This window comes from Gallinula chloropus (assembly GCF_964237585.1).
Source record: "Gallinula chloropus genome assembly, chromosome: 28".
NCBI classification, from domain to species: domain Eukaryota; kingdom Metazoa; phylum Chordata; class Aves; order Gruiformes; family Rallidae; genus Gallinula; species Gallinula chloropus.
Genome location: NC_140113.1, coordinates 6,782,782 through 6,810,551, shown reverse-complemented (window position 1 = coordinate 6,810,551; position 27,770 = coordinate 6,782,782). Strand labels below are relative to the sequence as shown.

The 27,770-nt window shown below is 47.8% G+C and overlaps 1 protein-coding gene across 1 annotated transcript; it reads left to right on the top strand.

The window, feature by feature from the left end:
- The first annotated feature begins 263 nt into the window (after positions 1 to 263).
- Positions 264 to 20,241, top strand: LOC311201905 (scaffold attachment factor B1-like). Its single transcript, XM_084276383.1, has 21 exons — positions 264 to 541; positions 1,940 to 2,027; positions 3,185 to 3,249; positions 3,335 to 3,541; positions 4,315 to 4,377; positions 4,865 to 4,892; positions 5,781 to 6,279; positions 6,720 to 6,769; positions 9,181 to 9,281; positions 11,467 to 11,616; positions 11,712 to 11,788; positions 12,401 to 12,540; positions 13,501 to 13,592; positions 13,929 to 14,035; positions 15,155 to 15,448; positions 15,712 to 15,849; positions 17,390 to 17,432; positions 18,635 to 18,756; positions 19,467 to 19,579; positions 19,695 to 19,746; positions 19,877 to 20,241. Exons 1-21 carry the CDS (start codon positions 353 to 355, stop codon positions 20,004 to 20,006), a joined length of 2,748 nt encoding a protein of 915 aa, XP_084132509.1. The 5' UTR covers positions 264 to 352; the 3' UTR covers positions 20,007 to 20,241.
- Positions 20,242 to 27,770: the final 7,529 nt, after the last annotated feature.

The following is a 27,770-nucleotide window of genomic DNA, read 5'->3' as shown; positions in this document are numbered from 1 at the left end:
CGCGCGCGCGCCAGCCCTTCAAGTTACCTCACCGCGGGATTGCGCAGCCGCGAGCTGCCTCGCGCCTACGGGCGCATGCGCGAGAGCCCGCCGGGGCTGGGCCGTAGCGGCGCGACGCTTTCTGCGCCTGCGCGAGTGTCAGCGGTCACGCTTTCCTCGCAGGCCCCGCCTCCCCTGTTGGTCGGGGGGGGCCCTTCTCTCCGCGCATGCGCGCACCGAGCTCTTCCCCCCCCCCCCTCCGGCGCCTCTCGGCCTCCCAACCATTTTGTGCGGCGGTCGCAAGGTTAGCTGCTTGGTTCTGCCGCGTTCCCCCGCGCGTTCGGGCTCGAGGCGGAATATCGAAGGGGCCTTGATGGCGGAGAGTCAATCAGCGGCCGGGCTGGGGGATTTCGCATCCCTTGGTGGGGCCGCGGCTCTTGGCTCGGAACCCGAAACCCGGCGGCTGAGCGAGCTGCGAGTCATCGATCTGCGGGCCGAGCTCAAGCGCCGTAACCTCGACAGCGGCGGGAACAAGAGCGTCCTCATGGAGCGGCTGCGGAAGGTGAGGAGCAGACCCCGGGGTAGGAGGAGGGGGGCGGCGTAGATGTCATCCGGGTCCTTTGTTCCCGGCCCGAGGGCGCTTTGCGCATGCGCGCTCGAGGGGGCGGGGAGCGCGGCCCGGAGTCCTGCGCCGCGGGAGGCCCAGGGGCGGCGCGCGTCGGGCTGTGCTGCCGGCTGGGCGTCTTCTCCCGGGGAGTCCTTCGGCACCGGCCCGCCCCTTTCCTCGGGCCGCGGTAGGGCTCCGCCGGTGGCCCCGCCGTCGCGCCGCTTCTTTAGGCCGCGATCCCTCTAGCGGGGCGGCCGCGCCGCCGCCCCCAGCTCTGGAGCGCTCCGCGGCGCGGGCCCCCTGGCTCGCTCGCTGTCCCTGCCTTGGGATGTCTTCATTGGCCGTGGCCGGTGTCCTGTGCGCCTACGCCCGCTCCCCTTTCCCCTGTTCCTCTCCTTACATCCTCCGGGTGCCTCTCGCCCGGCTCAGTCTTCACCGCGACTCCGGAGGTGTTCTCACAGCCTCTCCTGAGGCAGTAGCGGTGCACTCGGGCACAGGAAAACCAAAGTAGCTGAGAAAATCAAGAAAAACCCCAGTAATTGTCAGGAGTGCTTAAGTTCCTGTGGTGGTCGCTCAGTTTTAACCAGTTACGGCACTTACCTGCTGGGTAGAAAGCTGCCATTACAAACAAGGGGAACTCTGTTGAATCACAGAATCACCTGGGTTGGAAGAGACCCTTTAGTTCGTCGAGTCCAACCATGGAACTGTTGTCCAGCTGTAGTCTGATTTGGCGGTAGCACTGTATTACAGCACCTCACTGCTCTGTGTCTCTAGCAGGCGATATGGCTGTATGACCTGTGACCTGAACCAGAGGTGACAGGCCAATGATTCCACCTTACAGATCCTTAAATACACTGTTGTGGTTTAACCCTAATGGGCTGCTAAGTGTGATATGGCTGTGTACTTGTTCTATTTCCCCCCCTGGGAGGATGTGAGAGAGAATTGGAAGACTAAAAGTGCAAGAAATATTGTGGAATGAGATAAAGATAGTTCAATAATATTAAAAAATGGAAGTGGAGAAAAAAAGAAGCAAGGGGGAAAAAAGGCAGTGAAGAGGAAAAGGAAAAAAACACAGAGCAAAGGCAGCATTAAAGTTGGCAGTTGCTCACCATCAACCAACTGGTGCTCTGCCAACTTCCACCCCCACCAGTTTTATTGCTGAGCACGACATCATTCTGTATGGAATATCGCTTGGGATCAGCTATCTGGTTGTGTCCCCTTTCCAACTTGTACACCCCCAGCCTGCTGCTAGCAGGGCGGTTTGAGAAGCAGGAAAGACTGTGACTGTGTGTAAGCATTGCTCAGCTCTAACTAACAGCAATACAATGTACGGTATGCTGCTGTCTCTGCCAGGCCATTGAGGATGAAGGAGGAGATCCTGATGAAATTCCTGTGCCCTCAGAACTGACCAACAAGAGAATGCCGAAAAGAACTAGTAAAGGTATGAAGTCTAGACAAATAGAGTTCTTTTGTTTCCATTTAGCATACAATACTGATGTCTTCTGTTGTATTAGTTTATATTTTTAAAAAAGGTGGGTTTTTTCCCTTATGGAAAATGGTAAAACTGTTGCCTTAGTGAGTGATAACAAGTTTAGATGATGACACGTAACTGTACATCAGACAGCAAGTCCTGAAGCTTGTAGATGAGACCAGGTAAGTAGATAAGTTGTAAGTGTTTCCATACTTGTGAGTGTGCAGTTGTCTCCTGTACAGAGCAAGCAGCTGCAGCGTGTGCTCCAATGGAAAGCTCTGCTAATTTATATTAAAGTGGCTCCACGGGTTATTAATTACATTGCTGTAATTATATACATTTTATTTTTTTCATAGAAGCCCCTGATTCCCCTGTCATCATGAGGATACATTTTTTAGATGTGAGAAGTTACAGTGGGAATGATTAGAGTCATTACTGCCTGAATAACAAACACGTATAGCTTCTGCTAAGGTCATATTTCATGTCATCACTTGTTTTGAAAATAAACTCTTCTGAAATAGCTCTTTGCTTTGAAAATATTAAACATTGTGTGGACAGTGTTACATGTGGTTTGCTTGAATCACTCCTAGCCAGTTCTTAAAAAGGCAGTTTGTGAAGCCTCTTTTAAGCTGCTGCATTTAAGATACCAGGGTGAAAGTAGAGAATGAGCAGTTGTTCTTGAATAGCTCTACTGGTTTGCTGATGACAGGATGTACCTAAATGTGATATGTGCATCCAAGGTCTTAAAAGTGAAGACTGGTTCTAAATCAGTTGAATTATTTAATTATTAAATGGTAAGAAGTTAAGGTTTTGTAACAGTGATTAGGTGTTTATTTTAAATGGAGCACCTTCCTAGACAGTGTTGTCTTTTTAGGTGTTGAAGTAGTGTGACATGAGGACTGTAGCTGTTGAAAAATGTTATCTGTGTTCTAGTCCATGCTTGATGCCACTCACTCGTACCAGGCAGCAAGTCATCCTCCAATACATCCTGACAGACTGGGACTTCTGAATCAGGGTCTTAATGATTGTTTGTTGAAACAAATTCAGTGTTAAATAGATAATTCAGCAAACAGTAGATGTGGTATGAAATTCAGTGCTGTATCTCACTTCAGTGATGCTATTTCTAGGAAGAAAACCAGAAGAAGAAGGTGTTGAAGACAATGGGCTGGAAGAAAACTCTAGAGATGGGCAGGTAAGTGAAACCGTGATTACCATTGCTAAGAGTATGCATTATTTTACCCACCATAAATACACATTTACCCTTCTCCTTTCTATAGGAGGATATTGAAGCAAGTCTAGATACCTTGCAAGATATTGACATGATGGATATTAGTGTGTTAGATGAAGCTGAAATAGACAACAGCAGTGCTGTGGACTGTGGAGAAGACTACAGCCCAGATAATATTCTTGATTCTCTGTCTGATAACAAAGACAACGTTGAAGCAGAAATGAAAGAGCTTCCAGATCAGCTAACAGAAAATGAGGTGAGTAGAGGTCCTTGCAGATTTTCAGAAGGGATTTAATAAGTATTAAGTATTTAATATCAAGAGTTATTTCTGTGAAATAGAATATGGGATGTGGATGGGATGTAGGTTTACTTCGCACTGAGTAGGACAGGGGAGCTGTTGAAGTGGTAAACGTCTTTGGATCCGTCTGAGGCTTGAAATGTTCACAGTAGATGGGTCACAGCCTTTTTTACCTTGCAGAACATCTCTGCTTGCTGTGAAAGAAGCCTGGAAGAAAGTAATGTATTAGTATCAGTGCTTCCTCTGCCCATTTGTGTATGTTTAAGTGTACATGTTCATAGAGCCAGCCATCTAGATACGTATATATATATGTGAGGAGTGGGAGAGAAATGTAGCTGTTATGTAATGTAACCACACAAATATGAACTATGTTTCCTCTCCAAATATCAGAGTAACTTTAAAGAAGACAAGATCGTGTTGAAAATCAAATTGAAGGTAACTGGAGAAAGATAATTAGTCATCAAGAAAATTTATGTATTGGTCCTTGTTCTTGGATCACAATCTGAAGGAGTAATTGAGATCTGTGAAACAGTGGAAAATCAGAGACTGTGTTAGGCTGGAAAGGACCTTTAAATGTCTTCTAGCGTGACACTAAGCAGGGACACCTTTAGTTAGGTTGATAATATTTCTTGTATTATTGCTAGGGAAAATCAGGTAGAGCAGTATTTCTCTGTAAGTGAGTGTTACTTATTGTAAAAAATGCTATAAATTCCTTATTTTACTCTTTTTAGGAAGATTATGATGAAATGGAAAACAATTTAGATGCCTCTTCTTCTGATCTAATTGAAATGAAGGTAAATTGAAAATGTAGCTGTATTTCATATTCTTATTATCAGTATTCATTCTGTGCTCCTATCACATGACAGTAATGTGAAATTGAAACTTAATCCAAGACTGACCTGATCTTGATCAGAATACAGTCTGTCAAATGAGACTTCCTCTGCTTGTGGCAAATAAAAATGGCCTTGTATGGTTGATTTCTCCTTTATCCTGCTGATTATATAACAGTAGCTGGGTTTATTTTCCGCCCTGCAGCTGATGTGGCACACAAAGAGACTTTATTTGGTCTCTCTAACATTCTAAACTAGATCTCTATTTATTTGTCCTTAATGTGCCAGAATATACTCAGGTCCAGTGGATGGTGGGGAAAAAAGAAGTGCTCAATGCTGTAGATGAATTTTGTGTAGTTTTTGAGTCTTGGGCTTGAGCTGGGGGGTTGTTAATACTCTGTTACAAATATATTTTATAAAATCCTAATTCCCTGTTTGTTTTCCTAAACAGAAAATGGAGAAGCTACACTTGGAGCCAGGTACTGTTAGAGAAAAACATATTCCTGTCTTTTCAACTAATACTTTTTAAACCATTAACTATTTAAAAAAAAACCCAGCAAACAAACATAATTTGCATTATTTTTATGATGGAAAATCCAGATCATGCAGGGTCATAGAGATTGGAAACCCAATCATATCCCCAGATCTGTGAATTAATGCTTGTCATCTTTGAAATATTTCCAGTGAAATGAAATGGTTTAAAAACCTGTTAAAACTACATAAATGGATTTAGAGAAGTTGAGCACAGTTTAAAAGCTAAAGATTCCACTTGTAAACAGATCTTGTGATATCACACACACCTGTTACTAAGTAGAGAGTACTGAAAAGGTATTGTAGGGCATTAAAAGATTAGTTACTGGATTCAGAAGAAAGAAGAGAGTTTCTTCATGGAAATTTCATACAGATACTTTTCACTTTCTGGACTGCAAACACACTCATGCACCATCAGAAGATGCCCAGTTCTCATGTTGGACTGTCTGCTAAAAGAATTTCAGAGCAATTTAAAAAATTGAACCCTCAGTGCCTTGATACGTTGAGTTAAGCATCTGGGACTCTGGAAGCTAACTAGAGAAGAAACCGAGCTGAATGATTTCCTGAAGAATAATGAAGGATGAGCCAGAAGGTTTTTGTTAAGTCTGTGGGGGCATTTTTCTTCCCTGTTAACACTGTAGGGTTGATGTGGTAGCTTGTCAGACAGCAGCTAGCGTAGGGCTGTTAACACTGTGTACACTAGGGTTTTCCAATCTCTGTGTAGCTTAGAAGTTCTCTTGGTGTTAGTGTGGCAGCCATGCCAGTTCCACATTTGTGATTGCTGTATTTCCCTGGTGATTAAATCTTGTGCCATTCTATTCCTGTTAAATCCGTAGAAAATGAGAAAATACTCGACATTTTGGGGGAAACTTGTAAATCTGAGCTACTTAACGAAGAAACTTCCGAAGCGGAGCGGCCACGTGCACAGGAAGCCAGTAACGTGGTGCCAGGCAAGAGGCTGGCGGAGGAAGAGGACGCTCTGGGTGCCGCTCAGTTGGAGGAAGATGCTTTAGATTTGGACAGCAAAGCGGCACAAGCTATGGCAAGGAAGGAAGCAAAGCGTTTAGTTGTAGCAAAAGGGGAGACAAGTGAACAGACAATAGAGGAAGAGAAGCCGGACTCTGACTCTTTAGTAGTAGAGACCCTAAGCGATCAGAGTAGCAAGCGCTGCCCAGGCGCAGAAGCCTCTAGTGGGGAACCGGCGGAGAAAGGCGCGGGTCCCGAAGCCAAAGGTAGCAAAGAAGATGCCAAGAAGACAGAAGACAAAGCTAATTCTGAGGAACCCCCTGCTACTAAAGAGTCCTCAGCCAGTGAGGGCGGTGATCAGAAAAAGAGGTTTGTTTTTTCTCCGTTATAGCCCAGATGCTCTCTGTTTTTCATTGGTCGTTAAGTGATGCGAATAAGGTGTTTCCTTCAATTGGCCACCGAGACTGATGAAATTGTAGCCTGTTGCTAAAGAGTCTGTTTTATTTCTCCATGTGCAGATGCGATGGTTTTGTTTATTTTTTTTTAAACACAGAGGGGTTGATTTCTTTCCTTCCTCAACCTTCAGAGGTTGTTTTCTTAAATTACTCTTATTTGTAAAGATCTTCCTAATCTAAGTCTGTTTAAGAATCTGACTTTGTTATTTCTTGTCAGATTTCTTAAATCACGTATGCAAAGGTGTGTTTTCATTTGCAACATATTTTCTGGTAGGTATTTAATGTTAGCAATTTTCATAATTACAGTTAGCCACTTTTCTTTCTGACTTGAACAATGTGGTGTTTTGTCTTTAGCCCTGTTGAGGAGGACAGAGATACAAAGTTGATCTCGAAGGATGAGAAAGGTATGTTTAAATACAACTTTAATGATTGCTTGGAGAAGCTCTGCTTGTAGCATATGAGGTATTTCAGTGGAAAAGCATTGAAGTGTGCAGTTGTTAAATATCAAAAATTATTCATGTTTTCCTGGGTGCTTTTTATCTAATTATCTCCCAAAAATCGGTTATCCTTAGAAAATACATGAAAGGAAATCTGTTCCACACCCATTTGTTTTTATCTTGATCTCCAAAGGTAGATGTTAATATGTGGCAGGAGTGTCCTTCATCTCATGGATGATGCTTTGCTACATGCTTGTATTCTTCACACCATCTTCTGTTCTGCTGAGGGAATTTGGATTATTCACATCTTTAAATGCCCCAAAAACTAACAGATTAATACTGTCTTCAAGCAAAATGGATATTAAATCCTTGTCAGTCCAAATCCTGTTTATGGTGTAAACATGCATCATGAGCAAGATGAAAAACTGTTGATCAGTGGTGTAGGTGCCTTCTCCTTCTTTTCATCCAACTTCTTTATTTTAATACGTTATTCTTTATTATTGCTACATCAGAGTGCTGAGGCACTGCAGCTCACCCCGCGTCTCTTTTCTCCTACATAGCTAGGGCAGGAAATGTAGAATCAAGCGTTAATGTTCTTAATTACTGGAGGCAGGTAGGCCAGCACTGCAAGCAGGGAAGTTCCAGTAATTCCTCCAATAGGCACAAAACCTGTTATGAGATCCATCTGCCCACTGAACAGCAAGAATTTCTTTAGGTTTCACACCGCAGACTGAACTCTTTTATCAGCTGCTTTTGCCATGATCTGGGCTTATACCTGCCTGTGCAAGTTTCTGGACCTCACTAAGCTGTCTTAGGGTCTGTTTACCACTTGCTGACAGTCTGCAATCCTGTGGTCTCTTATTCCAGAGTATTTAAAGGAGTGTGGTGTGTGTGCTGTCATTTGCCTAGGGGCTTGTATGTGGGTTTTTTGTGGACTCCTCTTGAATTTTGCACTCAAAACAGCCTTCAGTATCTTGGGTGTCTGATAACCTGTATATCTTCCTCCAAAGGATGTGCTGCGTCCCATAATATTTGTCATGAATCCTTAGTATGAAAGGATTTTATTCCAGACAAGGAGTTTTCCCTTGCATTCATTATGAGAGCTGTATTAATAAGAGTGTAGCAAAAAGAACATATGAGATCATATGTGTGGTGAACTTTGCAGTTAATTTATGCATACCTGAGAGATGTCCCCTGTGTTGAAGGTTGTCTCCCAATATTTGTATCCTTCTAGTGACTAAATTAGAGAAGATTTTATAGTCCCAGTGCTTTTCTTGGCAGTGCAGTACCATGGATTGCAAGAGCACCTCTTTAAGTCTTACAGGAAAGCAGAAGCTGGAGATGTTAAGACTGATCAAATCTTAATCAAACAGGACGTCAAATCGGAGTTTTAACAGTCTAAACCATCAGTAAAATACAAGAAAGAAGAAAGAGCTTTGCAGAGAGAGTGGTGAGGGGCTGGAAGGGGCTGCCCAGAGAGGGGGTGGGTGCCCCATCCCTGGGGGTGTTCAAGGCCAGGTTGGCTGGGGCCCTGGGCAACCTTGTGTAGCTCCAGGCCTGGAGGTTGGTGTCCCTGCCTGTGGAAGGGGTGAGAGCTCTGGGACCCTTGGGGTCCCTCCCAACCCAGACCAGGCTGGGATTCTATAACTCCTAAAAGCACAGTTCCAAGGAGAGTGGAAACTGTCCCTGTGCAGGTGCTTCGTGCTGAAATGCGAACACTAAAACTTGGGTGTTCACCTGAACGTTTTTTGAGCTCTGGACATTGGGTTTTCAAGTTCTGCAAGTACATAGGCATTTATAAACTCATCTTTCTACTTCAGCTGCCAAATTGGATGAGTGTTCTGTTGTTCAAGAAAGCTAGGTCTTTCCTCACTCCTGTAGCTGAAGTTGCAGGCTTTATACCCTGACAGCAGAGTCTGGGGGCAGAAATAGGTGAGACATGTTCTTGCTTTCTGGTGAATGTCTTTCCTTGAGAGCTCTGGTTAATCTGCATCCTGTCATCGTTCCCTTGGAGCTGAGATGATAAGGGGGGCAAGACATGAGCATACTTGGTATTAACATGGTTCTTGCAACTCTAGCAGGCCTTCTGTCCTTTCCTGTAAGTGCAGAGTTACTGAGATCTCCAGAGGCAGAATCTGAAGAGCCACAGTTACTTCAGAGATGCCTTAATCCAGTTTGTATCTTGAAGAACGACCTAACACACTTCTGTTGTATGTATCAAAGTTCATAGTTCCATCCTGAAGTTTTGGGACTTGTAATACTCCTTGCCTTCAGAAATGTGAATCCTGGGGGTAGAATGTTACACATAGTTCACAAGTAGTTGTTGAAATAATTAGCATTTTGGGATCTGTTTTGGTTTTCATTGTTTTCTTCATTAGGTTGCACTGCTGGTGGTTCTGGTAGAAACTTTTGGGTGAGTGGACTGGCTTCCACTACCAGAGCTACAGATCTGAAGAATCTGTTCAGCAAATATGGGAAGGTAAGGAGCACTGGGAGGGTTTGATTTGGTTTGTCTTTCTGCTTGCCTTTTTTTCTCCTTTCTTCCATTGAAACAGTCTTAATAAGACTTCTTAACCTTCTGTCACTGAATATATCCGTGAGAGAAGATGAATTATCAAAACTATTGTGGGATATAAAAGATAAATTGCTGGATTGCAGATTGACTGCTTTTTAATTCTGTTGCTTGCTTCCAAACAAATACAAGATTTGGTTTTGAAGTTCTTTCTATGAAATAATGCATATTTACACACATTTCTGTCTCTGTAGTATAGTACCTTAAACCATTGTAAAGTCACAGTTAAGGGTGAATTTAACACTTTTATTAAACATTTCCTAGGACAAAGTAAAACATGCAGTAAATGTTGAAATATAATTATTGAGAAATACCTCATGAACTGCCTTGGTCCCTGAAATTTTACTTTATAAAGCACTTGTTTGCATGGTTTGGGTTGTTGGGTTTTGTTCTTGTTTGGGGTGGGGTTTGGGGGGGTGTGTGTTTCCTGCAGTTCTTCCTGCTAGACAAAATGGCAAGTTAAACACCCCTGTCAGTTGGGAAATCACAAGAGATAATGTAATAGAAGACTGACGTCAGAGACATCAGTAAGGATTTTTGTCAACCCTTCAAAGCCTGTTTAAAGGTGACTGACAAGAGGCTGTAGTAAAATAAAACTCAGGTGCTAGCAATCTGCTATTCATTGTTGTTAATTAATGAAAATGGAACTTAAATGTGACTTTTTCATCACTGCAAAAATGGATTTAGCACAGCTTTCACTTTGTCTGGAAGTCCTGAGACTAGTAAAACTTACTGAATGTTCCTCACACCAATATAAATGCAGTACTTTCACTTATGTGGTCAGAATTTGGTAATCTGGAATGTTGGCTGTAGAGATATACCACAGACTTTAAACTTAATTAGAAACTGCGTGACACACACTTAGTATGTGCCTCTGCTTACTTCTTGTAGTAACATTTAATCATTTAAATAACATTACTGTTGGTTTCTTTGGAGCACTAGGAGAGGCAGAGCTCCTACAAGGAGGAGTATCTCTGCAGTGAAACACGTGCTCCAAATCATGTTCTTTATTCAGCTGTACTTTAAAATACGACACCTCTGTGAAACACCTGATTTCTGTAGTAGAGAGGGAGCTGTACTGAATACATGAGCAGAAGTAAGCGCTGTTTATGAAAACAGGTCTTTTATGTGGGCTTTTTGGGGAAATACCTCATTTCTTAAACAAGAATGGAGGTAACATCATGGATCTGCCTCTGTGCACTGACAGGAAAATGGTTTTGCCAGGAGGAGGTGGGATTTAGCAGTTGATACAGCATTAGCATGTGGGTGGAAATTGGTTTACAGTTTTTTATTAGGTTTTTTACTCTGTTAGACTGAAGCAGAAATACTGCTGGTGTCAGGTTGGTGCTTTTTTATTTTAAAATTTATATATTTTTTGATGGGCTTTCTTTAGAATGGCTTTAAGCCTTCAGTACCCATCTATTGATGTGGCTTTTGGAGCATTGCATTGCTAACAGAAGCACGATGTCCTTCAGGCAATGCTCCTTTTTTATTTGTTACTATCTTAAAACTAGAAGTTTCTTGAATGGGATCTCCTGGAGAGAGTCCAGCGAAGGGCTATGAAGATGATTAAAGGACTGGAGCATCTCCCCTGTGAGGAAAGGCTGAGTGAGCTGGGGCTGTTCAGCATGGAGAGAAGAGACTGAGAGGGGATCTGATCAATGGGTATCAATAGCTGAAGGGTGGGACACAGGGGGCCATGGGCAGCCTCTGCTCAGTGTCTGTGGGGACAGGACAAGGGGCGATGGGCTCAAGTTGGAGCACAGGGAGTTCCCCCCAGTGTGGGGAAGAACTTCTTCCCAGTGAGGGTGAGGGAGCCCTGGGACAGGCTGCCCAGGGGGTGTGGAGTCTCCTTCTCTGGAGAGATTCCAGCCCCTTCTGGACACCGCCCTGTGTGCCCTGTCCCAGGGACCCTGCTTGGGCAGGGGGTGGGACCCCATGGGTCTGGGGGGCCCTTCCCACCCCTGTGAGTCTGTGATTCTGTGAATGCTAATGGCCTGGAATAAAAATGAAATAGAATAGAAATGGGACTTGTACTTCTTGCTGTCAGGCACTTATTACAGTGAGTGTCATATCCTTTTGCTTTGGAAAGGTGGTGGGTGCAAAAGTGGTCACCAACGCTCGCAGCCCCGGCGCTCGCTGTTACGGCTTCGTTACGATGTCTACGGCTGAAGAAGCCACCAAGTGTATCACCCACCTCCACAAAACAGAGTTACATGGGAAGATAATTTCTGTAGAAAAAGTGAGTACTGCTCCTCACACCTTACCCATTCCCATCAGACTGTACAAATGAGTGAGGCCTCATTCTCAGCTGACAATGTGCAAAACAAATTTCAGGCAAAAAATGAACCAGCTGGGAAGAAGCCAAGTGGGAAAAAAGAGAATGAAGCCAAGAAAGAAACAGGCAGTGAGAGGTACTGTTCTCAAAACCCTTCCAGTGGTGTTTGCTCTTCAGTCCACGTTGATTTGTCAGGAAAATCAGTAACAGTAAGAATTTCTGTGGCAAATGTTCAGAAAGAGCAACAGGTACCTTTTTTTCCAACTTTTACTACAAGATAAACTTCTGGTTAGGTGTTGGAAAGCTGCACTTTCAAGCAGACCTTCTAATTATTTATTTTTTTTAGTAAAAATCATGGTGCTTTCATGTCATAAATTGACAGGAAAGGCCATATGGGAATTCTTTTTTAAACTTCTCTCACTGGAATAGGCCTTTTTCAGATGGTTGTGGTCACTAACAGTTAAAGATTAATTATCCAAGGTCCTGCTTACAAAATAGTTCCTCTTCAGCACTTTTTTCTCTCTAGCATTATAGAAAGTAGCTGAGGAAGTATCTTACTGTCTTAAGTGTCTTAAGTCCTGCACAACATAGTCTGATTGTTTTAATGGTGTGCGAAGGTGTAGAAGGAAATCTTTGGATATCTAATTATGTCTGACTGCATCAGAATTGTCCTTTGTTAATGTGTTGCTACCATTCTCCTTTCATTTTCTCTTACTCTGTATTGCTCTATATCAATATCTATCTATAGACCTTGCAGTGTTAAACGGGATGAGAAATCTGACCAAAAAGATGATCCTAAAAAAACAGAGGACAAGGATGAAAAGGAAAAAAAAGAAAAAGATGAACTGAAGTCTCTTTCATCAGATCAACCAAAAACCATTAAATCTGGTAATTTGGCTAGGGTTTTTTTCATGGAGTAAAAGAGATGAAGTAAGAAGAATTCATTTTCTAGGTAGTTCTTTCCAAAGAACTCCCAGTATTCTGGAATTACTTCAGGTTTTATAGGGGTGGTGGTGGTGATACTGTGTCATCCTTAACCAAAGCATTTGGAGCTAGCAGGGACAAGGGAGGGGATTGGGGGATTGTCCATCTATGCTCTGCCCTGGGGAGGCCCCAGCTGGAGTCCTGCATCCAGAGCTGGGGCCCAACACAAGGAAGATGTGGGGCTGTTGGAGAGGGGGCAGAGGAGCCACGGGGATGATCAGAGGGCTGGAGCAGCTCCCCTATGGAGAGAGGCTGAGGGAGCTGGGCTGGGTCAGCCTGGAGAGGAGAAGGCTGTGGGAGGACCTCACTGCAGCCTCCCAGTCCCTGGAGGGAGCAGAGGAACAGGAGGGGAATCAGCTTGTTAAGAGGGGAGATAATGGCAGGACAAGGGGGCTGTAGTGAAGCTGGAGGAGGGAAGGGTGAGAGGAGATATTAGGTGGAAGCTCTTTGCAGAGAGAGTGGTGAGGGGCTGGAAGGGGCTGCCCAGAGAGGGGGTGGGTGCCCCGTCCCTGGGGGTGTCCAGGGCCAGGTTGGCTGGGGCCCTGGGCAACCTTGTGTAGCTCCAGGCCTGGAGGTTGGTGTCCCTGCCTGTGGCAGGGGGTTGGAGCTCTGGGACCCTTGGGGTCCCTTCCAACCCAGACCAATCTGTGATGCTATGAAGAAATTGCTTCTTAAGCTATATCTATATTAATCTATCTGGTATTATTCTGCATCATTGAAAGAATAGGTACAGTGAAAAAAGATTTTGAAGAGAAGGTTAAATGGCTTTAGATGACACAACTTCTGGCATAGTATTGAGTTGCGTAGACTATGTAATTTGATTGGTTTTTGCATCTCTTTCTCCTCAACCTCTGATTTATTTAGGAAGTAAAGGAGCAGAGAGAACAGTAGTAATGGATAAATCCAAAGGAGAACCTGTTATTAGTGTGAAAACATCAACTTCATCAAAAGACAGAGTAAGTCATGTTTCTGACTGGGAAACGTTAACATGTCGCTTTTCCTTGGAAACAACCACTGAATCCTGCTGAGCTGCCTGTAACCCACCCTTGTCATACCAATTTGTCCAATTAGGGTTTCTATAAGATTGATTTAGATCTTAATTAGTAAAATTAAGCTGATACCCTATTCAGCAGCATAATCCTGCCAGACAAACGTGGGAAGGTATTACTGTGCTAATACATGGGACCCGAGCTTTGAGACACGCTATGTACAAATGGGTATGGAGCTTAAAGTGTTGTTTGTGGTAATTATCCTTTTATAAATGTAATCCATGTAGATTCTCTAAATTACAGAGCGTTAAGAGCCAGGATCGTAAATCAGAGAGCAGAGAGAGGCAAGGCATTGTGCCATTTGACAAAATCAAAGCCCAGCGAAAAATGAGAGAGGCAGAGCAGCGCCGGTAAGAGCAACAGTGAAACTGATTCCTTTCTTCTTCCTCTAGAATGAATATAATTTTCTTGTTACTAAAAATAAGAGATAGAGGGGTTTGAATTGGTTTTTACTTGTAATCTGTTACATGTTTGAGGGTCACATACCTGTCTGATTGTCGAAGCTCCAATTACTGATTCCTAATACCAAGCGCTTGGGGAGGGTGGACGGGTAGTTTGTTTTGTGTTGGCTTTCCGTTGTGCAGCTTTTGTGGGTTAGATTGAAGCACGCTGCTCCCCTTAGCTGAGCATGTGTTGACGAAGTGAAATGATGATTCTGAACTTGCTCACACTCAGATCACAGAATCCCAAGTTTGGAAAAGACCTTTAAGATCATCAAGTCCAACTGTTCCTGTCCTGAGCTAAACCATATCCCTGAGCACCTCATCTACCCTTTTTTTAAACACACCCAGGGAAGGTGACTCAACCACCTCCCAGGGCAAATGCACAGGGAAAGATGAGGAAAAAAGTTGTGTCTCGCAAAATAAAGCCTTGTTTTGTCCATAGCATCCAGAGTCTCCACAGTGTTTGGAAAAAACCAAGAAGAATTTGTTGGTTTAAATACATTTGCTCTATAGAGAAATGGGGAATTTTCATTGTATCTTTCTAGTTAAGAACGGAAATCAGCTGTTTATTTTTTTTGTGGGGTTTTGTATCTCTTATTGTTATATTTAATACAGGATAAAGGTAGTAATGGGAGAGGAAGAAGGTTTCATTAGGTAGATTCCTGAGTCTTAGTGGTGTCACATTACCCAGCGTATACCATTACAGCTTCTTCAGAGCTGGGTAATTTATTTGAGTAGAAGAAATGAGCTCTTGGGGCTTTTGGATTGAAATTCTGGCCATGTAGGATTATTTGCTCCCACACATGGGTTTTGTGGGAGTAGTATGATCAGTCTCTACATACAAACATTTTGTGCATACACTGAGTGTCTTCCCTCTGTGCCCTCCCAAGCCGCCTCCCTCCAGGCATTTCAAGGAGCTGATGCGAGTTCGCAGTGGCTTTAGTTTTAATTCTTAATATTTCTTTTCATTTTGCATTTCCTTTGTTGAAGTATCAGATCTGTAACCTTTTCTTCCTGTTCAAATAGCACCCGTGACCGTCGAGAGAGGCAGCAGCACCTGCAGACCATTCGGGAACGAGAAGAGAGGGAGAGGCTTGAGATTGCTCGGGAGAGGCTGGAAATCGAAAGGCAGCGCCTCGAACGGGAACGGATGGAAAGAGAAAGGCTGGAAAGGGAACGGATGCACATAGAGCACGAAAGGAGGAGAGAACAAGATCGCATCCAGCGGGAAAGAGAAGAGCTGCGACGTCAGCACGAGCAGCTGCGCTACGAACAGGAACGTCGCTCTGCAATGAGAAGACCGTATGACATCGATGGCAGGTAAAGCCAGCAAATGGAATCTATGCAGATGGAGAACGTTGCACCAGGTTGTTTCTCCTCAGTCTGTGCTGTGTGCCCTCCGCTTCCCTTAATCTGCAGGTGTTGACTCCATTACAATGATCATGTGTCATGACCCCAGTCAAACTATCCTCCCCAAGGTTTTTCAAGTCCCTTTTTTGAACTTAATGCTGTTTTGCACAGTTTAGACAGAGGGAACAGCATCTAAAGTCTTTATCTGGACTAAAATGAGTTTGTCCTTTCAGGAGAGATGATCCATACTGGCCAGAGGCAAAGCGAATGGCGTTGAATGATAGGTACCACTCAGATTTCAGTCGCCAGGATCGCTTCCATGACTTCGATCACAGGGATCGTGGCCGTTATCAAGACCATTCAATAGACAGGTTTGTGTCATACCTCCTCTGTGTTCCCCTGAAACACAAAAATGTGTTTAATGTCACCTTTTCCTGCTTTTGCTCTTAGTTTGGTTTGTATTTTTGGTTTTGAGTGTCGCTGTGGTGGTTTAGCCCTGGCTGGAGGCCAGAAGCCCACCAAATTCAGTCTATTACTCCCCTTCTTAGTTGGACAGGAGAGAAAATATATATTAAGAGGCTCAGGAGACAAAATAAGGACAGGGAGAGATCATTCTGTCAGCAATGACATGGGCAAAACAGACTCAACACAAAGTGAAGAAGACAGAAACTCGCTAATTTATTACACTACACTACAAAGAACAGTGAAGAAAACGGAGTTGGGAGCACGACCAAATCTTAAAACAAATGCAACCAGATCTTAAAACACCTTCCCCCCACCATTCCCTTCTTAGCAGACTTTAGTCAGGTTTTTGCTCCCTTCTTCCCCCCGATCACAGCACAGGGGGCAGGGGCTGGGAGATGGGGCTTCGCTCAGTCCCTTGCAGGTTGGTTTCCTTCTCAGCCGGGGTGTGTGGGGCCATTCATTCCACACCCTCCCCCTGCTGCACCGTGGGGTCTCACCCACAGGAGATAGTCCTCAAAAAACTTCTCCAATGTGAATCCTTTCCCACAGGGCTTTCTCTCTTTATCACAGTGTCTCTCAGTCCCAGTCCTCCACAGGATTCCAAGCCTCCCCCCAGCAAACCTGTTCCCACGCAGATATTTCTCTCTCATCTCTGTGTCTCTGATTCTCCTCATGGCTGCGAGTGCTGGCAGGGGCTTGTTCCAATGTAGGGTCACAGCATCTCCTCGGTGTCTCCACCTGCTCCATCCAGCCTGGAGCCCCTCCACAGGCTGCAGGTGGGGTCTGGGCCTTTCCCATGGGTTTCTCCAGGGGCTGCAGGGGCATCTTTCTCTCCAGCACCTGGGGCACCTCCTCTCCCCAGCCCTGTCCCGGCCTTGGTGTCTGCACAGCTTGTTACATCTTCTCACTCCCTTCTCCGGTGGCAAAATGCAGCTGCTTCCAGGTTGTTTTCTCCTGTATGTGATTCTCAGAGGCGCTTGACTATCTCTAGCTGCGACTTTGGCCTTGAATTGCCTGATGCTTACATTTTTGGGGGCCGGCAGGGCATTCCAGCAGCCATTCTGTGCAGTCCCTGGTCTCTCTCTCAGCACCCAGCTGTGCAAAACTTCGACAGTCGCTTAGTGGCTGTGCTGTGACTGAAACCTCCTGCTGTCCTGCTTGCAATGCTGTCACACGTTTGTAGGATTCTGAAAAATTTCTAAATAACATTGTAGGCACCTAGCATCCTCATGAGAATATTCTGGGTTATACTTTAGGACTGACTAGGTTTTCCAGAAATCCAAAATGTGTCATGGTATCCATATGTTCCAGCTCTTTGTGCCTTTTGTAGATCGTGTTGGTGCTACATGGAAGTGGGATTTTTCATCTCTGTTGTTATGTAGGTGGATTTTTCTAGACTGCTGTATGTTTTACTACCACAGTCTGATTTTAACTGTCTGTTTGTAGGAGAGATGGATCAAGGACAATGATGGGAGATCGGGATGGACAAGTGAGTTGCTTTATAAAGCTACAGAATCATCCTAACTTCTTAAAACAAATTTTTCTATAGTTCATGAAAGATAAATGTCAGTAGTTGAAAATGAAATGATACCTCCCAAAATAGGTCTTGAGAACTAGATTGTCTTGTTTTCTTGAAGAAGATGAAATTTAGTTCAATACTTGTTTATTCTAAAAGTTAGACGTGGTTATTCTGATACCAAATAAAACAAGGGAACTGTGTCCAAAAGGTAGAGTGTTCCAAAGGATGGTGTACAAAAGGCCAAGGTACAAAGTCGACATAAATGAACTCTGCCAGGTGGCGCAGAAATACCAGTGAAACTACTAGAGATGTTTGCATGAGGGCTGGGAGGAAAGACCTTTGAGACACACTGAAGTGAGGGATTCATTTTGTGGAGTCAGGGAATCTGAGGTGCTCTTTCCTCTTGGCTGAGCCATGAGACCAGAGGGACCTCACTAGGCTGCAGAATGAATGGGCAGAGGGGAATAGCCTGAAGTTGAACAATGGGAAATGCAGAGTCCTGCTGCTGGAGAAGAATAACCCTGTGCAGCAGCACGTGCTTGGGCCCAATCTTGGAGTCGTGGTCCTAGGAATAGTGTTGCCAGAAGGTCAAGGGAGGTGGTTCTCTTTATTTTGCACCCACCTGGCATACTGTGTCCAGTGCTAGGCTCCCCAGTACAAGAGGTACAAGCTTCCTGGAGAAAGTGCAGCCCAGGGCCACAAACATGACTAGGGAACTGGAGCATCTTTTGTACAAGAAGAGGCTGAGAGAGTTGGGGCTGTTAATCACTGAGCCTTCTCTTCTCCAGGCTGATCTGATCAATGTGTATTAATACCTGGTGAGAGGGAGGGTATGGAGAAGATAGCGCCCATGGATAGGGCAAGAGTCAACCTGTACAAACTGAAACACATGAAATCCACCTGAAAACAAAACAAGTAACCTTTGGGTGCAGCCAAATCCTGGAGCAGGTTGTGTAGGGAAGTTGTGAAGTCCCCAGCTGTAAAGATACTCAGAAGCCAGACTGGATAGCCTGCTGCACCTGGCCCTGCTTGAGCAGGGGGGTTGCACTGGAGAATCCCAGGAGATCCCTTGTGTCCTGAGTGATTCAGAGATTGAAGAATTACCACTGAGTAATTTTAAATGGTTAAAGAGTCTGTTTTGGGCAGCCCTGTAAGTATTCTTTGCCTTGCAGCATTACCCAGATGAGCGCCATGGAGGACCAGACCGTCATTCACGAGACTCCCGGGAAAGCTGGGGGAGCTATGGATCTGACAGAAGAATGAGTGAAAGCAGGGGGATACCCCCCCAGTCACGGTTAGTACCCTTAACTCAAGTTTTCTTATGCATCTAAGGATTATTTCCAGATGTGAAAGCAGGACATGGGTTTTGGAAGTAGGATTCTTTTTTCCACCCAGCTTTCAGCCCCATGTCTGCTGGATGGACTGCATCTGAGCAGTGTTTTCAGCTTGCTTTGTGCATCCAAACCTGTCTTGGCTTGTTTTTTTTCCTTTAATACCTTCACATCTGAACATCTTCCTGTTTTCAATGAGTTCTGCCTATATGAATGCTATCAAAGCTTGGCATTTTCAAGGGCGATGGGCTTAAGCTGCCCCAGGGCAGGGTCAGCTCAGGTGGGAGGGAAAAGTTCTTCCCTGGCAGAGCTGTGGGGCTGTGGCACAGGCTGCCCAGGGAGGGGCTGAGTCCCCTTCCCTGGGGGTGTTTAACAGAGGGGAGATGAGGTGCTCAGGGATCTGGTTCAGCACAGGATGGGAATGGTTGGACTGGATGATCTTAAAGGTCTTTTCCAACCTTGTGACTCTGTGAAGGGGACATCAACAGAGCGTAAAGCAGATGAAGAAAATGTTATTTTCTTACTTGTTGTCGTAGTTGGATTATTGCTGAGGTGTAACTTAGAAAGACAAGGTTTGCACGTCCCTTGCTGAAGCATTTCAGGACCTTTGTGACTGGAATCCGTTCAGTGTGCTCTGGCTGAGGTGAGGAGGTGTGAATTCATCCCTTTGCAGGGATGGACGTGACTGGGGAGATCACGGTCGGAAGTTTGAAGGACATCAAGATCGTTCATGGCAGAGCACTGTGGATGGAGGAATGATGGGCCGGGATCACGAGAGATGGCAAGGTATGCTTCTTGTGCTGCAGCTCTTCATTTGTGCTGTTTAAAACAGAAAAAGCAGACAACATTGCTATTGCTGGAGAAAAAGTTGGATATAAAGGAAGAATTTGAACTTTTTTAGGTGGAGGTAGAGGCAGACCTGGCCACGTGATGCACCGTGGAGGCATGTCAGGGTAAGAACTTTGTGCTTTTTAAACAGTTTGCTTCCCTTCTGAGAGGTATCTCTTCTCTTTCAAAAGAATATCTCAACCTGACTGCCCAAATCACAAGAGAAAAATGAAAATAATCTGAATCCCTTCCTAGGCGTGGAGGTTTCATGCAAGGTGGCAACCAAAGTCAGATGATGCATGGAGGAGGAATGCAAGGAGAAGGATTTGCTGGCCAGGAGAGAGCAAACAGACCTAACGATCCTCGTTTCAACCGTCGCTACTGAATGTGTTTTAAATTTTAATGCAAGGTGGCAAAGGAAACGAATCTGTTCCCCAGGGTTACCCCTAATTGGAACTTACAGGCTACTGTAAGTGGAATTTTTTTTAAGCTGCTGCCATATTACAACACTCAATCCAATGTGAACTCCTTTTGTTTTATAATGTGTTGTTCATATCCCATTTTAAAATGTTTGTTAATGAAGCATTCCATTTTCCATAAATAAAATCCGGTTTACAGTTCATTGCTTGGTTTCAGCAATCCCTGGGAAACTTAATTGATTCAGTTCAACCATGGAACTAAGAGTACCAAAATGCCTTACAGGTGTCCCTTGGCACTTTCAGTAGCACACAGCTCCCAGAAATACACTCAAACACCGTGGAACTTCAGCTATGTCAAAATTGACTGTTGGAACAGGTCCAGAGGAGGCCACAGGGACAATCAGAGGGTTGGAGCCCCTCTCCTGTGAAGAGAGACAGAGAGTTGGGTTTGTGGAGCCTGGAGAAGAGAAGGCTCCAGGGGAGATCTTACAGCACCTTCCAGTCCCTGAAGGGGCTACAGGAAAGCTGGGGAGGGACTTGTTAGAAGGGCCTGGAGTGATGGGACAAGGGGGAATGGTTTTAAATTGGGAGGGGGTAGATTTCAGTTGCGTATTAGGAAGAAATTCTTCCCTCTGAGGGTGGTGAGGCCCTGGCACAGGGTGTTGGCTGCCCCCTCCCTGGAGGTGTTCAAGGCCGGGTTGGATACGGCCTTGAGCAGCCTGGGCTGGTGAGAGGTGGCCCTGCCCATGGTGGGGGGGTGTGGAACTTGATCTCTAAGGTCCCTTCCAGCCCAAAGTGTTGTGTAATTAACCAACATGGCACCAGTGGGAGAGAACAGTGGTAGATGGTGGCTGCCCAAGTTCCAACACCCTGCCACTGCCAAATTGCTGCAGGATCCTGGAAAACAAGGGCTGAGGAAATTGATTTAATCTTGTCTCATGGTCAGCTGTGTGCCACGTGCTGCTCTTGGCTCTGACAAAGGCTACAGCCCAAGTTATACCAGCACAGCTGATGGAAGAGCCTCAGTCAATGGGAGAAGATGCCGGTGCACGAGGCAGTGGAGCAGAGGATGAGCAGCTCGCTGTGGTGTGCCATCGAGCGCTGAGATCTGACCTGCGGCGCCTGAAGCGGGGCAGGGGTGTTGTAGATCCCCACAGCAGGGATGGGATGGAGGTGGGGGCAGTGGGAATGTCTTTCAGTCCCTGTACCTTTGGTTTGGGAGCTACTGCTGGGCGTTTAGCATGTTTTTAATTGAACGTGGGTACGGCTGAGAACAATCCCTAGGGAAGGAGTATTAGGAGGGTTCCCTGGCGAAGGAAAGCCCTGAGCCCCAGGCTCAGAGGGGCTGCTTGTGGGCCGCCTGGGGAGCTTTCAGGCCAGCTAGGTCTTTCGGCCCTGGCTCCTTTGGTTTGGAAGCTATTGCTGGACGTTCGGCATGTTTGAAAGCCGGTAGAGCCCAGAAACTACGTCGGTCACGGTTAGCACGGCCATCCGGTAGCCATCTTACCGCCGGCAGACCATAGAGTTGTTCGTCTCTATGGCCCCAAGTCCCCCGGCGGCCATTTTACCGCCAAGGCGCCTGGTTGGTGCGGTTTTTGGAGGGGTTTTGTGTGTGACGGTGCCTTTGAAGCAGAAAGTTCTCCCGCCACCGTTTTACCAACGAAATACCATAAAAAAATAACCCGGAGCTTGCAAGCCCTCTAATGAAATGCAACAGCCCCTGACAGCCTCCCGGACACCGTGACCGCTGGTGTTCAGTTCCAGCCGGTCACCGCAGCACACCCCCTGGAAACCACACCTGACAGGGGAAAACCTGCCGAGCCTCAAAAAGGGGTCTCTTTATTCCTTTCTCTGTCCTGTCACGCCCTCAGCCGCTATTTTGCATTCCTCCCTCAGGGCTGCAGCCGTTGGTATCTTTGCCGTGTCTGGCTCCATGTTCCTGTCACTAAAGAGCGGAGGACTTCATTGTGAATCAATTTCTTTCTCTGTCTCGCTAGATCCTGTTCCCTGCCCTTCATTTCGAAGCCTTCCCTCTCTGTCCTGTCACTATTTCCCCCTTTCTCCATCTCACTCTGTCTTGTTCCCTGTCCCTGATGTTCTAAAGTCTTTCCTCTTTGATCTCTAGTCCGTTACTACCTTCTTTCCCCATCTCAGTTCGCCTGGCTCCTTGTCTCTCTTCATTCCTCCTTCTCTGCTGCATTCCTTGTACCTCGTTTCCTTTCTCCTCCTCACTCTGTCCACCTGAGTCCCTGTCTTTCTGCTCTGCTTCTCTGCCTGGTCACCCACCATTGGTTTTATCTGTCTCTATCTCTCTCCAGCTCTCCCTATGTTCATTTCCTCCCTCTTTCTGTGGAAGCCCATCAGGAAATTCTCCCTTTCTCAGCCTCCCAGTGTGGCTCCCGCTCCCTGCCTTTAGATTCCTCTGCCCTGTTACCCGTAACCATTTTTATTTTACCCATCCCTCTCAATATTACTAAAGATCCTGTGTTGTTTTGTGGGTTGTTTTTTTTTTAAATTCACAGAATCGTTTAGGTTGGAAAGGACCTTTAAGATTATTATCAGGTCCAAATGTGAGCCTAGTGCTGCCGAGTTCACTCTATTGCCTGCAGGACAAGGGGGATGGAGTGAAGCTGGAGGAGGGAAGGGTGAGAGGAGATATCAGGGGGAAGTTCTTTGCAGAGAGAGTGGTGAGGGGCTGGGAGGGGCTGCCCAGAGAGGGGGTGGGTGCCCCGTCCCTGGGGGTGTTCAAGGCCAGGTTGGCTGGGGCCCTGGGCAGCCTTGTGTAGCTCCAGGCCTGGAGGTTGGTGTCCCTGCCTGTGGCAGGGGGCTGGAGCTCTGGGACCCTTGGGGTCCCTCCTAACCCAGACCAGTCTGGGATTCTGTGATTCTCTGGATGTGCTCTGCTTCAAGGTGTGCATCTGCCGAGCGAAGGATGGTTGAAACACAGAGGAGGTGATGGAGCTGGGTGTATAAGATCTGACTGTAAAGAAATACTCATTTTCCTGTTGGTTGTGGCTATCTACAGACTTAACAGCTTTTAACACTTAAAGTAATTATGAATTAAGCTTTAGAAAAGCATCCATTTCCATGAATGCTAGGTGGAGCTGTGCTACTCACAAATAACATGTTAGTTTAAGTTTTCAGACAAGCGTTTATATGTGCCAGCTCCTCAGGATCCACCAGTGCTGACAGCTGCTTACTGAACACTTACGACTGGTCCTTCCCTAGGTTAGTACCCTGGAGGGCATCTACCCCCTCTCTGGGCAGCCTGTTCCAGCCCCTCACCACTCTCTGTAAAATCTTCCCCCCAATATCTCCTCTCCCCCTTCCCTCCTCCAGCTTCACTCCAGCCCCCTTGTCCTGCCATTATCTCTCCTCTTAACAAGCTGATTCCCCTCCTGTTCCTCTGCTCCCTCCAGGGACTGGGAGGCTGCAGTGAGGTCCCCCCACAGCCTTCTCTTCTCCAGGCTGACCCAGCCCAGCTCCCTCAGCCCCTCTCCGTAGGGGAGCTGCTCCAGCCCCCTGAGCATCCCCATGGCTCCTCTGCCCCCTCTCCAACAGCCCCACATCTTCCTTGTGTTGGGCCCCAGCTCTGGACACAGGACTCCAGCTGGGGAGGGCAGAGCAGAGAGGGACAATCCCCTCCCTGTCCCTGCTGCCACCCCTCTGCTGATGGAGCCCAGGATCCCATCGCCCTTCCCAGCTGCAGGAGCCACTGCTGCTCATGTGAAGCTTCTCATCCCCCATGACCCCCAGGTCCTTCTCACAGGGCTGCTCCCCAGGAGCTCCTCTCCCAGTCTCTGTCTGTGTCTGGGATTCCTCTGGCCCAAGTGCAACCCCTGACACTTGGCAGTGTTGAACATCATTAGGCTCACTCAGGGCCACCTTTCCAGCCTGTCAGGATCCCTCTGGAGTGATGATCTATAACTTTCTAAATTCACCTTCAGTACCATCTTAACGAGCTATTGGGTTTATGATGCTGCCATGGGAGTGGGAAATTCAGTGCAGCAGATGAGCTTGCACACCAGGCAGGGCCGGTAATAGCCAGGCTGCCATCCCATGTGCTGGAATATAGGATGTCATGGCAGGTACAGGCAGGAAGATGTGAGTTGACAGCAGCTCGGACAGCCCTGTCCAGGCTCTGCAGCTGCGCAGCCTCCGCGTTGGCGCGGCCTGCCAAGCAAACCAGCCGTGGGATGGCAAAGCCGTGTGAGGTGTCGGCTGTGTGAAAAGGCCAGCGCCAAGAGAACAGACAAGGCGTGTTTTCTTTTAGCCTCACACAGCCTGCTGGTGTGATAACAGCCAGAGTCAGAGCCAAGGGGAACAGCAGAGCGGCACAAAGCCTCTCTGGCAGCAAAAGGGACACCCGTCAGCTTCCACCACACAATGCCCTCTTGACCTTCCCAGACCGCAGCCTCCCCCACAGACCCTTTGCTTTGGTGCTGGTGGGAGTGATCCTGCATCCTGTATTTGAAATACACCCTGAGGGCAAGTTCCTGTCCTGTGATTTCCCTACCTAATTGCCTGCATTGAAGGGCTGTGCAAACAGCAACTGTAACTGCTGCTTGCAAAGAAAACCAGAGAAGAAACACGCTAGTGTAGACACAGATAGATCAGAAGCATCCAGAACCATCTAGGTCACTGCTTTGGTTTCACTCACACCAGCATTGCTTCCCCACAGCCAAAAGCATGGCCCTGGGAGGGCTCTGGTGAGCACAACCCTGCCCCAAACCTGTTTATGAAGAAAGGAGGCGTAGAACAAACCTGGTAAGAAACACAGGCTGTGCCAGCAAGGACACGATGATATTACCTGACAGGGTTGGAGCAGCTCCCCTACGGAGAGAGGCTGAGGGAGCTGGGCTGGGTCAGCCTGGAGAAGAGAAGGCTGTGGGGGGACCTCACTGCAGCCTCCCCATCCCTGAAGGGACCCCAGGAACAGGAGGGGAATGGGCTTGTTAAAGGGCAGAGACTGGCAGGACAAGGGGGCTGGAGTGAAGCTGGAGGAGGGGAGGGTGAGAGGAGATATTGGGGGGAAGTTCTTTGCAGAGAGAGTGGTGAGGGGCTGGAAGGGGCTGCCCAGAGAGGGGGTGGGTGCCCCATCCCTGGGGGTGCTCAAGGCCAGGTTGGCTGGGGCCCTGGGCAACCTTGTGTAGCTCCAGGCCTGGAGGTTGGTGTCCCTGCCTGTGGCAGGGGGTTGGAGCTCTGGGACCCTTGGGGTCCCTTCCAACTCAGGCCAGTGTGTGATTCTGTGTTTCTATGATTCTCTACCTGTGGTGCTTCATCCTACCCTTGCCCAGCACAGACAACACCCCCAGCTCAGGGGAGACGCGGGGACAGGGCTGCCTGCACCGCTCTGACCCCAGGTCCAGCCACACTATTCCTGACACCAGCCAGGATGCCATTGGCTTTCCTGGCCCCTGGCCACACTGCTGACTCATATTCAGCCTGGAACCACCCAGCACCGCCAGGTCCTTCTCTCCTGACAGCTCTCCAGCCAGTGTCCCCCAGCCTGTAGCGCTGCCCGGGGTGGTTGTGTCCCATGGGCAGCACACCCGTGTGTGCCCCAGCGTGGCCCCTGTGTGCCGGCACCCCGCATGTGAGGGTGCACGGGGTGGCATGTCCGTGGGGCATCAGCACGTGTTGCTCCAACCCCCCCGGTGCTGGTGGAGGCTCCGGCAGTGGATTGTGCCTTGGCACCGCTCCTAATGAATTCAGTGCTGCCCTTCACATCCACCAGCCGCACGGGAAGGTGTTGTTCAAGCCCCATCTTTATTCAGTGTGCCAAACACGCCTCACCCTTGCAAACATCTTGTTCACAGCTGTGGCTTCAAAAGGACCAGGGGAGAGGAGGGGGAGGCTGTGAGGTGCAACACAAAGCCCCGGGTGTGTGCCGGGGATGCCTGTTGTCACCATTCTCTGTCAGGGAGGAGCTGACATCCCCCTGGACACGACTCCAGCTTGGCTCCCGCAACATCACTTACCATGCTGTTGGGACCTGCTTGTCCCCAGTCACCCCGCGGGTTGATGAAAGGTGCCTCTGACAAGGTCTGGTGGCACCCACATCTGAGCAGAGGGGCAGGAGATGGATGAGGGGTGAGGGGGGAGCTCTGCCCTACTCGGAGCTGCCTCTGCCCCTTCCTCTTCCTCCCTGCTCTGCTCTCAGCCCAGCCCCATCCATCTTGCAGGGCTGAAACCCAATTACCCAGCACAGGGGAGATGGTGCAGCCGGTGGAGATGCCCATTAGCTTCCGGGAATGGAGATGGAGCGATAGGAGTTCTAATGGCTTCTCCTCAGAGCCCTGGCGTGGGGCTGGCTGCCCCAGCTGCGCAGGGACCACAGGCCCGGCAGGCTGCAGTGGGCATGGGCTCCTCACCCCCAGCCTCCCATGTGTCCCTGGCTGCCCCCAGCCCCCTGCCTTGTTCCGTGACACCTCTCGTCCTGTCACATCTGTCTGTCTGTCTGTCTGTCTGTCTGTCTGCCTGCCTGTCTGTCTGTCTGCCTGCCTGCCTGCCTGCCTTTGAAGGCTAGATGGTGGATGGATGGAGCAGGACCCTCCTGCACTGGGATGACACCAGCAGCATCTCAGTCACAGTTTGCACACCATGGCAGGGATCTGGACACAGATTTTTGAGCCGTGTGTGTCTGAGCACCCGCTCGTGTGTTCACACATCTTATAACCCCTCCAGCACCCTCAGGAGTTGCCCCAAAGGGTGGAGCAGCTCCCTCCCCACCCTCTGTGGGGTCCCTGCTGGTGCCTGAAGTTTAATTCCCCCGTCTCCCTCCTGCTCAGCCTTCCCTTCCTCGGCTCAAATGCCACAGCCCATCCTGTGCAGATGCTAATGTGCAGAAGGGGAGGGAAAAAAAAGATTCCCCATTTAATTGCAGAACATAAAGATATTACAGGGTCATTAAAGCACCATGAATATGGAAATGAAATCCACAGGCAGGCATGAAGATAATGGCAGGGAGAAAGGGAGCCGCAGGTGAAGCTGAAAGGTGGAAAGGTCGAATCTATCTGAATGCATCATTTACCCCCTGCTCCAGGCAATCCCCAGGGGCTGTGGAGAGGGAGTCTTGGGGGTCTCGGAGGTCCCAGCCTCATCCTGCAGGACCCGTAGCGAGGGGAGGGGGTGCTGCCTGGGCCCAGCAGGGAGGGCTGGCTCTTACTGCAGGCCCTGGGCACTGCTGTCTGCTCCAGCTCCCACTGATCCGGGCTGCAGCTCTGGACTCTGGCCCCAGGGCATTGCCAGTGCCCTTGGGTCCACACCATCCCACCATGCTGCTCTGCCCGTGCCTGCACATGGGGGCTGAAGACAGGCTCCCTAATCTTCTCCCAACGCATGGGGGCAAATGCTGTGGCAGAGGAGATCTCCAGGGGCTCATTCCCACCCCGGAGCATCTCTGGGCTAAGGCTCAGCCCCATGAGCACCCAGAGCTCGTTAACAGGCTGAGCCCAGCACCTCATCTCCCCTCTGCTGCTCCCGCCAGCTTGGGGTCCCCCGGGCGCCACACGCTGCTGGTTTGACACTGACATGTGCTGCTGTTTAATTAAATTAATAGGGGCCTCACTAATTGGAGCTGAGCCACCAGGAAAGGGAGACGGGGCCACACAGGGTGTCCCCATCCAGAGGGCAGGGTGGCTCCCACACCCTCTGGCTGCCGACGGGAAAGGGGTGTGGTGGCAGGGGGTGGGTGTTGGGATGGCACAGCCAGGGGTAAGGTGGCACAG

Bases quoted from the DNA above. Each gene is read 5' to 3' on its own strand.
- LOC311201905 (XM_084276383.1), top strand. From the start codon at position 353: ATGGCGGAGAGTCAATCAGCGGCCGGGCTGGGGGATTTCGCATCCCTT. The intron at 6,280-6,719 runs GTTTGTTTTTTC...TTTTGTCTTTAG, and splicing joins GGCGGTGATCAGAAAAAGAG to CCCTGTTGAGGAGGACAGAG. The intron at 6,770-9,180 runs GTATGTTTAAAT...TTTCTTCATTAG, and splicing joins GATCTCGAAGGATGAGAAAG to GTTGCACTGCTGGTGGTTCT.